The sequence below is a fragment of the Hibiscus syriacus genome, unplaced genomic scaffold (genome assembly GCF_006381635.1).
Source record: "Hibiscus syriacus cultivar Baekdansim isolate YM2019G1 unplaced genomic scaffold, ASM638163v2 tig00110821_pilon, whole genome shotgun sequence".
Classification (NCBI taxonomy): domain Eukaryota; kingdom Viridiplantae; phylum Streptophyta; class Magnoliopsida; order Malvales; family Malvaceae; genus Hibiscus; species Hibiscus syriacus.
Genome location: NW_024062877.1, coordinates 240,679 through 252,675, shown reverse-complemented (window position 1 = coordinate 252,675; position 11,997 = coordinate 240,679). Strand labels below are relative to the sequence as shown.

Here is an 11,997-nt window from a genome sequence, read left to right as displayed (position 1 = left end):
GAAAATTGTTAGTTAATCAGTGATAAACATATATTAATGATTGAATATTTTTACATATGATCAAATGTTACATCACTTAAAATGATAATGTGACACATATCACGTCACTTAAAATAATAACATTACACATACTGCATCACTCAAAATAATTATATGATATAGATTTCATATCGACAATTAAATACATGTGAAAATATTATACATTGATCATTAGTCTACTAACAGTTATCATCCAACATAAACTATTTTGAGAAAAAATTAAAACATTAAGGATAAAAATACTTTAAAAAGAATATGAGATAAATGGACAATTTATAAAAACGTTGATAAATAATTATGTCATTAAGCTTTATTTTTTTAAAAAATAAAGAACAAATTATAAATATCATATAAATATTTAAAATTTATATATAAATTAATATAACAAAGAAAGATGACTAGGGTTATATTTCTCTCTTTTTCCATAGCCACCGTTACTTTATTTTCTTATTTATTTTTGTGATCGTCGGTCGGCACCAGCTTTAATACTGATTATCAACCACCTATATTTATTATTTTTCATTTACTTTATTATAACATATCTTTGTTTTTTCTAGGTTTTTATTATTAATAATTCTGCCTTTATGACACATATTATTCTGCCTTTATGCACTTTTTTCTCAGCCTTTGGCATGTTTTCGGTTGATTAACCATTGTTTTCGTTTATTTTTTTAAGGTTAGATTTGACTTCGCCACGACTGATCAATATATCACTTATTTATAATCATGATGATATTCTCTGCTTTGAACCATTTGATTGAATTTGAATATATAATTTGTGTTTGTAGATAGTCTTTTCACATCGCTCGATTCTGATTTGCGGTATGTCAGTGATCTTTTCATAGCTTTATTTCTTTTTGTGGTTCGTTTATCGATGCAGTTAGATATATTCGTATTTTTCTCTTGTTCCATTTATCTGGTTAGTTTTTTTAATATTTTCATTGTATGGTCCTTGTGTAATATTAAGTAACTAGTTTTCTTGTGTTTAGAAAAATATTCTTATTATATGCTTAGTTTACAGTTATGATTGTAAACTTTTATTGTAATCTGAATATTTCTTATTTTTAATAAAATTAACGGCTTCTATAAAAATTAAATATAAAAATTACTTGGTTGACAGTTACAATTACTCCCAGTTATCAAATAGATTCATCCCTGATACTTGATCAATAAAAAGATGTCTTCAATGAATTGAATGTTTTTAAATTTTATGTTTGGATTATGTAATTTAAAATTTAAAATTTTATATTCTAATTATATAATTTACATTTTTAATTTTTTAAATTATATGCTTTATATAATTTTTAAAATTATATAAATTTATTAAAAGAATGCACAAATTCATCCAAAGTATAGGCCCAGTTTTTCCATACACATGACACGTGAATATTTATTTTCAATAGATTCAAACACGAATCGTTTTTCAACTGCCTAAAAATGTATGTACTCGGTTTCGTTGTCTACTCGAAGATGTGAATAATGAATATAAACACTACTATTAAGTATGAACTCCTACCAATCCTACCTCGATCCATCCTAACTCCTACCTTTCCTCCCTCACCGCGAACTTATCCAACCATACTCTCAAAACCACTTGCTCTAGTGGTGGATCTATGCATTTTCTAAGGTGGACAAATACTTATTCTAAGATTACAATTTTCTTTAATTATAATTTATTATCTTCATTTTAAAATTTTATTTATATTTCTTTTTAAAATATTTTAAAATCGGACACTATTAAAGGTACTCCACAACCACAAGGGATGACAACAGAACTCTGCAGCTGAGCTAAACCGGGAATGGGTCTCTCGAGACCTTACCCTCCGCGGTTAAAGCCACTAAGCGTAAAGGGAGGATCCACCTGAAATCTCTGGCTTGCTCTTGTGATATCTATGAAATCTTTCTTAAAACTCGTAACTGTTTACCCATGTGAGTGGAAGTGCAAAGTTTCAATTTTTAGAAAGACAGAGACCAATAATTTGCTGAATTATGAATACCCTTACCAATAAACTAGCAGGAGGAAGATGCCATAGCCGTCGATTAACGTTGACTGTTAGTCTCTTTCTCCCAACTCTCACTATCAACTGACGGAAGCAAAAGTATAGTACTGTACATACCTCGTGAATTGACGTCCTTCACTTCCTCTATATCCAATTATTACGTTTCCATTTTAAAGAGTTTCCCACAACACTCCGCTCTTCCCCTCTCTGCGGCTTCTCGACCCCGCATTTCTTTCTCAATATCATTTTCATGGATAAACTAACTTAATTAATCTCCTCCTTATTTTATTCAGCTCCTCTGGTATGTTGGAGTTTCTCTTTTTTATTTTAAATGAATGCGTTTGCTGCTTTCCTTGTATTCTTGCTAATTTTCTATAATGCCATTGTTTAAGGGAAATTTTGGGTTTTCTAATTTGAGCATTTTGTTGATAATTCATTGCTTAATTTGATTTTTTTCTGTGGGGGGTGTATATCTTGCTAATTTATTTGACTTATGGGCTGCAAATCTATTAGTTAAAACTCAAACTTACAAAATGTTGAAATATTTAAGCTATAATAAAATGGGTATTGCATTTTGTTGCTAAATAACTAAGCTTTATTGTCATTGTTTATTCTATATTTTGTTCATGACAGCAGGAAGCACACTTTGGGCTTAAGAGATTTATCTACTTTTGAGAAAATGGTTTCATCTGAGCAAGAACATGATTTCGTTAAATGGGGTTTGCAACTATTCAACAGTGATCCCTATGCTAATTGTGGATATTGTGGCGTGCTAACTCAAGAAGATGGAGAGTATTACCCTGAAAATAGTTTCAAGGAGGATCATTACGACTGGGGAGAATGTTGCAATGTGGAAAATGATGAGGCTATTGCCCATACTCTTCAACTTCAAGAACTTTCCAAACTTACAGTTGTGGGATCTCCAAGCCAGGGGGAGGAAGAAGAATTGCAATTGCAATTACAAGTGTCTGGTTATCCTCAAGATTGTGTCAATCAGTCTGTTGGGGACTTTGGTTCGCAAATTTCTGAATTTCCAGTTCAATGTTTGGATCTGTTTATATGTCTTTTAATGTGTCGCATTTCCGAGTTTATGTTTTGTGATTTGTAGGGCAAGGCTATGGCGAGGAAGAGCAAGATGATACTGCTATTTCTAGTTCATGTTCTAGCCCTGAAGAGAAATTGTTATATGAGGAGGATAGGTCATACCCTTTGGTGTTAACGGATGAGTTTACTCTTGATGGTGAAGTGGGGAAAAGGCTAAATCCGATGGTTCCTGTTCCTGTAAGTGTGGATATGGTTTATATTCTTGATAATGTGATATAAAGTAGTGCTGTAGCTATGCTTTTATATCTCTCTCTCGTCATGTTTAGCATGTTCCTAGAATCAATGGTGAAATACCCTCGATTGATGAAGCAACTTTAGATCATCAAAGGCTACTAGAAAGGTTTGCATATTCTTTCCTCGTTTTCCCATTTGACCTATTTGTTGAATATATGGTTCTGGAAATTCTTTTGCTATAACAGATTGGAAGTCTATAATTTAGTGGAGCTTAAAGTTGAAGGAGATGGTAACTGTCAGGTTAGCTTTAAAGCTGAAAGCATGGATATTAACATCAATAAAGCTAGCATCCATTTTAATGTTTTTCACATATATCATCAGCATATTGAAGTTGTCTAGAATGTCATCACGCAAATGTTGATCTCATGTATCCATATAAAAGCATGGGTATCTGTTGATAATGTTTTCTTTCTAACATTAATTTCTAGGGCTTTGTCTCCCTTGTTGGTAAAACTTTTAAATGCTGCTATTGACATAAAATCTCATCCCTCCGTGATGCTTTTAGATCTTGAACTCGTGATTAATTTTGCCACATGACATTCTTTCCGGTGTTTGTGGGAGCTCACTAATTATTACTGCAGTGCTTAATGTAAATTATACACCTGATATCTCATTAGTTTCATGATATTGTCAGTTCCGTGCACTATCTGATCAATTTTATCGAACTCCTGAGCACCATGAGTTTGTGAGACAGCAAGTCATAAATCAGGTTGGCTTTTGACATACAATAACAAAGTTTGGCCTTTTTTTGGCTATAGTCTTTTGTTGAAATCATTGTGTATTGCATGTAAATTTGGATGTTTAACTTCTCTTTTCTTGCTGTATCTTGCACAATCAGCTTGAGTCTTATCCAGATATATATGAGGGGTATGTTCCCATGGCATATGGTGATTATCTGGAGAAGATGTCCAAGTATTTTTCTGGTCCTCCATGACTTTACCATTATTCCTTTTTATTTTTCCTGACTTTTGCTTCATTATTTTTATGCTTATAGGAGTGGTGAATGGGGTGATCATGTCACTTTGCAGGCTGCTGCAGATTCGGTATGCTCCACCTATTTTTTTTTTTTGTGTGTGTGTGATAGATTCTACATTTCCTTGCTCCCAATCCCTTAATTTTTTTTATATCGTTTATTTTGTCTAACTTGCATCTCAATTTTCCCTTGTCAATCATCCATCTAGTTTGTGTCCCTAAGAATCTATAGACATTCAAAAGATTAGTTGATGCCAATTTCTGTGTGCTGGTTTGTAGTTTACAATATAGGAAGAAGAATGTATTGGTTATTGCAATTTTGTTAAAATATGCTAACATCGACCTTCTAATCCATGCTAATATCTTGTTGCAGTATGGTGTTAAAATATTTGTCATAACATCTTTCAAGGACACTTGTTACATTGAGATTCTTCCAAATGTCCGAAAGTCAAAACGAGGTATAGCTTCTATCACTTTTTCTTCTGAGTTTCATTTATATAATCCCTGAATAAGTTATTTTTCTTTTTTATAACCACAATTCTGATTGCAATTAATATATTGAATGCCGTTTTAAGTTTTTGTCCTAGCATTTGAGCATTTCTTGTTGTATCTCAATATTTAGAGCCAGAGGTGCAAGCTATTGTTTTGTGGTACAGTATGACCATTTAGTTTTTATGATGATGATTACTTGATCTGATCTTCTATGTAGATTTTCTATCCTTCCTAGTTACCTAGGGTTTTCTGGAAAAGGAAGATACACCATAACCCAACCATTATGATGTTCAGTGAAAATCTTATCTCAAATTAACCAGTTTGGTCTGATTTCCGCAGTTATTTTTTTGAGCTTTTGGGCAGAGGTGCACTACAACTCAATATATCCTTTTGGAGGTAAATACCGCCCTCGGAATTACTTCTTATATATGCATTCTAACTGGTGAATATTCGAAGTGCACTGGTTCATTATACTGAGTGCAGCTGAGCCAGCCCTCCAAATTCTAAAGCTTGCTTAGTAATAGGTCAAGTCGACCTCTTTTAGTGGCGGGCTTGAGTCGAAAGTCGGTACTTGATGGAAAGCTTACCTACTATATTACTTCTAGTCAAGGCATATGTGCTTTTAAGCATGGGTTCTAGACAGGAGGGGGCATTTAAGAAATGAAAAAAGGAAGCACGTGAAATAGCCATTTCTTATATCTGTGTATTGTTGAGCATATTGTAATGCTTGGTTTATATTCAGATGTGCCTGCATTTGGGAGTAAGAAGAAGAAAAGGTATCGAATGTTGCGGAACAAGCATTTCGAATCAGCCGATGAATATCGATGAATCAATCGAGCTTTGGTGCTGCTTTGGCAAGAAAGCTAATCTGCCTCACCACTTATTTTCTACCGATGGTGTTTTATTTCATGTTGATTTAATGGATAGAAAGCAAGGTCGGAGACATCATCTTTGCTTGCTTCAATGCTCCACTTGTGATTGTAAATTTCTTGGATACATATCTATCCCCGTTTATTTTTCGAATAAATTTAATACAAGAAAGAGACACACTAGTGCAATATTATTAGTTTTGCATTAACATCATTTTTTGTAGGATTAATATTTGGCTTAAAACATACGTCGCCATTTGAACATGACATCTTTGATCAATTTGTTCCCTGATTTTTTTATCAAATTGTCAGCTAAACTTGGTAAGTCTGATCAAATTTATTCCTAGTTTTTTTTTCCAGTTAAATTGCATTTGATCTTAATAAATTTAGTGAAATTATTACTTGAACTTTTAAATACGATCTCAATGATAAAATGAAATGTTGTTCGTTATGGATTCAAATTGTGTTTGCAGAATATGTGCATTGTCAATTGGTTAAGAAAATTAATAATAATTCTTTTACTATCGAGATCACTTAATTCGTGTTTAACACAAACTGATCCTTAAAATTGAAGGTATTAATTATTTATTATTTTATGAACATTAACTTTTAAAGTTGTGACATTATCGACAGATGACTATTTAAACTCTATTTTCAAAAGTTAATGTGTTAACTACATAGGTCTTATAATCGTTTAGTTTATGCAAGTACTACTAATACATAATTTTATTAAATCTTTTACACTAATTCTTTTATCAAACCATTTGTAATAGAAATTAATTTTACTAAAATTAATAAATTTTCAAACTAAGGTTATGAGATTATTGATATTTTGATTATAATTGTGTGTATTCTATGAAATAATTTGTTTAGTTTATGTATTAATTATTTCACTGAAAATTTCAAAGTTTACTTTATTTGTTCGTTATTTTTATAGGAGTCCAATTTAATTAGATTTGATGCAAATTACATTTAAGTCATAATCAATCCCGATATATATCTATATTGGGTAAAATGTAACTAGTGATCTTTAAATTATTTTGTTTGTTCTAACGGAGTTGGTTTAAGTGGTAAGTAACTCGATATTGTTTAAACAGGTTTCGAGTTTGAGTCATCGAGTATGTTGACGCAATGTTTAATGATTATAATGATTCAAGACTTTTTTTTTGAATTAATCACTTGTATACGATCTATTGACCGACTAATCCAGATCGAGTAGTGCAGAGGCGAGGGCGACCCTCCCAATTTGCTTCATTCACAAACGTCAGGATTCGAACTTCTGACCTTATTTAAGGGACCTTGTGCCTCATCCCACTAAACCAACTAGCTATTGGTAATGATTCGAGACTTGAATGTATGTAATATGTCAATCATGACATGTATGTATAATGATTTAGTACGCTTAGTTGTTTTATGTTGTGTATGTATGCCATGTATTAAGTAAGTTGTTTTATATATATTTATGCTACTATTAAATTATAATACGATATACTTGAATTATCATACTTTTTAGCTTTTTTTTTTTGCATTTCTAATATTTTTAATAATCTTTAAAGTAGGAATGGCAACGGGGCGGGTTCGGGGCGGGTTCTGCTCACCCCGTCCCCGACCCCGACCTAATCCCCATCGGGTTTTTTATCAGGGCGCCCCGTCCCCAAATCCGACCCAAAATATTATACTCAAACTTGAACCCGAAAATATTATATATATAATTAATATAAAAAATATAAAATATTATATATATATATAATCGGGGTGGGGCGGGGATACCTTGCCCCATCCCCGAACCCGACCAGAAAAAATCCTCGATACCCGACCCGATATCATTCAAACTCGACCCGATTCGAACTTGACCAAGTTTCGGATTTTCCCGTCGGGTTCGGATCATTTTGTCATCCCTACTTTAAAACAGATGATTAAAATCTTTCAATTGATATTTTTCTTCTTTTTTATATTGTGAGTTTAATATTCATTAGGAGAAATTTTTTTCCTCTCCTAAGTAGAAATTGTAAAAAAAAAAAAAAACAAAGCAAAACTTTTAATATTTTTTAGTGGAGGGTCTAACAACACAATTAACTAACACATTCCGGCACTCTTAATTATTCATACATTATTCGATCATAAAGGAAAAATTATAAGCATTATTGAAGCTCTAATTCATGTTCACTTTCTTCGATCCATGCAGAGTAACTCATTAATTATCAATGTATTATAAAAATACACAATACTAAAAATAGCCATCAACGTTTATTATAATGATCATTTTGACATTTATTCTTTTTTTAGCATTTTAGCCTCTGATATTTCATTTTGAGGCAAAAATATCTCTCTATAGAAGAAAATCATGAATTAACAAATGATTAACACTCTAAAATAAAAAAAAATTATCGTAAAATAAAATGTTGAGTGACTAAAATGCTACATAATAAAAGAATAATAGTCAAAAATATTTATTTAGTTAAACAATAATGATATTTTTTGCCCTAAAATAATACGTTAGGGGCCAATATGTTTAAAAAGTAAGAATTAAAATAACTATTCTAATAAATGTTGATAGTTAATTTTAATATTATACCTAAAAGCAAAACATCAACTGCAAATCCATACGATTAATTGCCTCCTTTCACTTTCATTCTTGTAAATTTGTATTAAAATTTCCCATTAGGGCCACATAATAATTCTTTCAGTTATGAATTATTATGTGATCCTATTTCAGGTCACGCTTGGCCACCCAATCCCATGACCCACAAACCACCACCTTCATTATTTTGTCTTCCCCTTAATAAGTATTTCACCCTATATAACTATTAAGCTTGTTCATGATCAGGTCGAGCCATGATTTAATCACTCATTTTACTATTTAAATACAGGTAAATTAGCTACCCGTCATTGTCAATATTTGATGCTTTCATAAAACCAAGCACAATGAATGGTCAATCTGACTTGTGAAAATTAATTAATTAATATGCTTCTATTGCTTTCTTTTATTTGGAAGTTTCAAAATTGCTACGTATAGAGGCCTATGAACCCTATAATTGCATGTGAAATATTGCATTTTAATATTACATTCTCCCTCATATCGTATTTAAATGGATAATTGATACTTTTAAAAGTTAATTAAAATGTTTAAAAATAATTTTATTAATAAAAAATTGTGTCGATATATATAGTTCACCTCTTCTTATTTGAGTGTAAAATTATAATCGACGATTATATATGGATTGTCTTTGCCTCCATCAAGAGAGAGAGGGGAGAGAAATGAGTGGAGAATGGTTTTAAATAATTATTTCAGTTTTGGTTAATGACTTCAGTATTGATGTCAGGTCTAGAGTCATAATGATTAGTTGTAGGTTAACAAGCTTAATGAACATGATCAACTGATAATTAATTTAGACTTTAATAGATCAAACAAGATTATCAGAAAGAGATCATAATTTTTCGAGTTGACATAGTCTTGAAACTTTTAGCTTCAAAGAATTCTTTAAAAATTTTGATATGCAGAGATCAATTTGATGAAAGATGTACGAAAATAATATAATAACTTTTAATTTTAAAGTAAAATTTAAAACGTATGATGCAAATAATTTTTATTATAATTAAAATCTCATTTCTCTTTTATAGTTACAAAGTTAGCAGATCTAATCATGAGAGTATGGGATAAGTTTTCTCCTTTTTCTTGAGGGAAAACCTGTGAAAAGTTGCATTACACAGTGACACAAAATGCCTTGAATCACCTAGAATAGTATTGGATTCCAAGTACAAGAGATTGTATAATATTAAGCTTCATGATAAAGCATGGCAGATGCCCCTTATAGGACATTATGGTTGTTCATGGTTTGACACACTTCATCCCTATTCATGGGGAAATTATTAAAATCAACTTAATCATTATTCATCATTCCCTACGAATTAAATAGGTAAAAGGGACCAAATTTAAAACTTAGATCAGATTTTAAATATATTTAAAATATTAAATAATTATCCATATGCTTGAAATTTGATTCATGGATACTAAATACATTTTATGTTAGATCTATATTGATATTGATACTTTAAAAAATTAATCAAAACGTTTATAGTTTGATGACCAATGTAACGTAGAACTATAATTTAGGGATGTATTATAGAATTAAACCATAAAACATTAAAACTCTTTTTAACTTCACGTGCTTTTATTTCCATTTACTTGTTTCCTAACGGTAAATTTTGCGCGGAATTTTCAGAACCTACATTGCAGTCTTGAGGAAATTAGAATGAAACTTGGTATGAACAAATAGATTTAAGTATTTTTACATCAATTTAATCTTTAAAATTATTTAATTATATCATTTTATATTCTATCTTAATTTAAAACTCTAAATTAAAGATTTTAAGTTAGAATTTAAGATTTAGAGGTTATGAGATTATGATTTAGTGTTAATAATTTAAGGTTTTAAGCTAGGAGTATGGTATAAAATGATATAATTAAATAATTTTGAATGTTAAATTAATGTGAAAATACGATAGAGACAAAAATAATAAATTAAATCTATTACAGGAATAAAAATAACCCTTAAACCAAAAAATTAAATATAGTTGCTGGACAAGTCATGATTAAAATTATGGTTTATCGTTTCATATCTTTTTATTTAAACAAAAATTATAATTTGTGAAGAGAATAATTGTTGATAGATATTTTTTATAAGAAATAAAGGAGCACCTAATGTCGAAGGAGAGAAAGGAAAAAATATTTTTTATTTTTTTTTCAAGCGAGATTGAAATGTATTTATAACAATCTGATTAATTTGTATAGACAATATAATGAATAGAATAATGATAATTATTCATAAATTTATATACTAAATGGATGTGATAATTAAATTTTTAAATTTTATTTTAATAAAAAAAAATTATACTTACTAACCGTCTTATCTAAAAGTCTTATTAACTGATTGAAATTAACTTTGTGGAAAACTCTGATAAAAGGAAATATCATGATGGAAGCCTCGTAAAAAACCCGATAATCTTAAAAGATGATTTCCGAAAGGTTACTTTCAAGAGTAGCTGAAGTCTTAACTTTAAGGATTGGTTCCATCTTAGTCGAAGAGAAGACAATCGCAGTCTAAAGATGTTACAAATTATATTTCGAAGAAAATAATTCAATAGCCCAAAATATATATCGTGGTTGTTACTTGTAATCTTTTGTTGACAGGATTGAAAAAATTACAATGAATTTCAATCGACATAGTTTGGGTGTGAGATATCTAATTTAAAGTAATTTTTAATTTAAAATGTTATTATATTTAGCTTAAAAATTATATAATTTATAATTTTTTATTTACAATAAAAAAAATTACATCACACCGGATTTAGAATCTACAGCTACATAAATTATGTGTTTTATAATAATCTCAATTATAACGGAAAATATTATAAAACAATTTAATATTTTTAATTTTAATTTAAAATGTTATTATATTTCACTTAAAAGTTTAGGTATTTAATAAATTTCGATTATAATTTATTTATGTTGTTTTTTAACTGTATATTAGCAATTTGTATTTTATACTGTTTGGGGTCTGGGAGATAGGACAGGGCAGTTGAGTGAATTGAAGCAACAGAGGCAACGGAAGGAACAGGCTAAGTTATTTCCCCAAAGATGAAAAGAAAAGTAGGAGTAGGGGCATCAGAAAGATGTGACGTTCCCCCATAAATGAAGAAAGAAATATGAAAACCTAGGGACCCTAAATTAACCCAGTTTTCTGCTACATTTCATAAGGCGCAGACACCTTTTTGTATGTAATTTTCTCTTTTTAACACTAGTCGATTAATATTTTTCGAAATAGCATCATTTGGCTGACGTGGCGCAAAGGTGCATTCCGGGGGACGCGCTTTCTCGAGATTATGATGACTTGGATGCCACGTGTGGAAGGTGTATCTCCGGGGACGCGTCTTCCAATAAATATCATAACTGCTCCAATCCGTTTTTCCCCAACTATCCCTCTTCCTCCCCTATATAAACCCCCTCAACCCTCCCTCATTCTTCACACCAAAATCATCTTCTCCTTTCTTATATAACTCAAATTCTCCAATAAATTAAAAGTAAGACTAAATTGATAAAATATGTAACTTTTAAAGATTAAATGTGTAATTAAACTAATTTTATTAACTTATGCATCAATATTTTCTTTAAATATTGATAATAAATGACTAGATTCATAACATTTAAATAATTAATTGATAAAATTAATAAATCGATAATAAAAAAATAATAGATATATAACAATACGTGTAATATTATAATTTCA

The 11,997-nt window shown here is 30.2% G+C and overlaps 1 protein-coding gene across 1 annotated transcript; it reads left to right on the top strand.

The window, feature by feature from the left end:
* The first annotated feature begins 2,230 nt into the window (after positions 1–2,230).
* LOC120142289 (OVARIAN TUMOR DOMAIN-containing deubiquitinating enzyme 12-like) lies at positions 2,231–5,860 on the top strand. The gene is made up of 11 exons (XM_039157026.1): positions 2,231–2,340; positions 2,673–3,052; positions 3,148–3,320; positions 3,410–3,483; positions 3,563–3,617; positions 4,012–4,086; positions 4,216–4,289; positions 4,372–4,420; positions 4,723–4,807; positions 5,181–5,237; positions 5,584–5,860. Exons 2-11 carry the CDS (start codon positions 2,719–2,721, stop codon positions 5,667–5,669), a joined length of 1,062 nt encoding a protein of 353 aa, XP_039012957.1. The 5' UTR covers positions 2,231–2,340; positions 2,673–2,718; the 3' UTR covers positions 5,670–5,860.
* The last annotated feature ends 6,137 nt before the right edge of the window (positions 5,861–11,997 follow it).

Bases quoted from the DNA above. Each gene is read 5' to 3' on its own strand.
- LOC120142289 (XM_039157026.1), top strand. From the start codon at position 2,719: ATGGTTTCATCTGAGCAAGAACATGATTTCGTTAAATGGGGTTTGCAA. The intron at 3,484-3,562 runs GTTTGCATATTC...TTGCTATAACAG, and splicing joins CATCAAAGGCTACTAGAAAG to ATTGGAAGTCTATAATTTAG. The intron at 4,087-4,215 runs GTTGGCTTTTGA...TTGCACAATCAG, and splicing joins GACAGCAAGTCATAAATCAG to CTTGAGTCTTATCCAGATAT.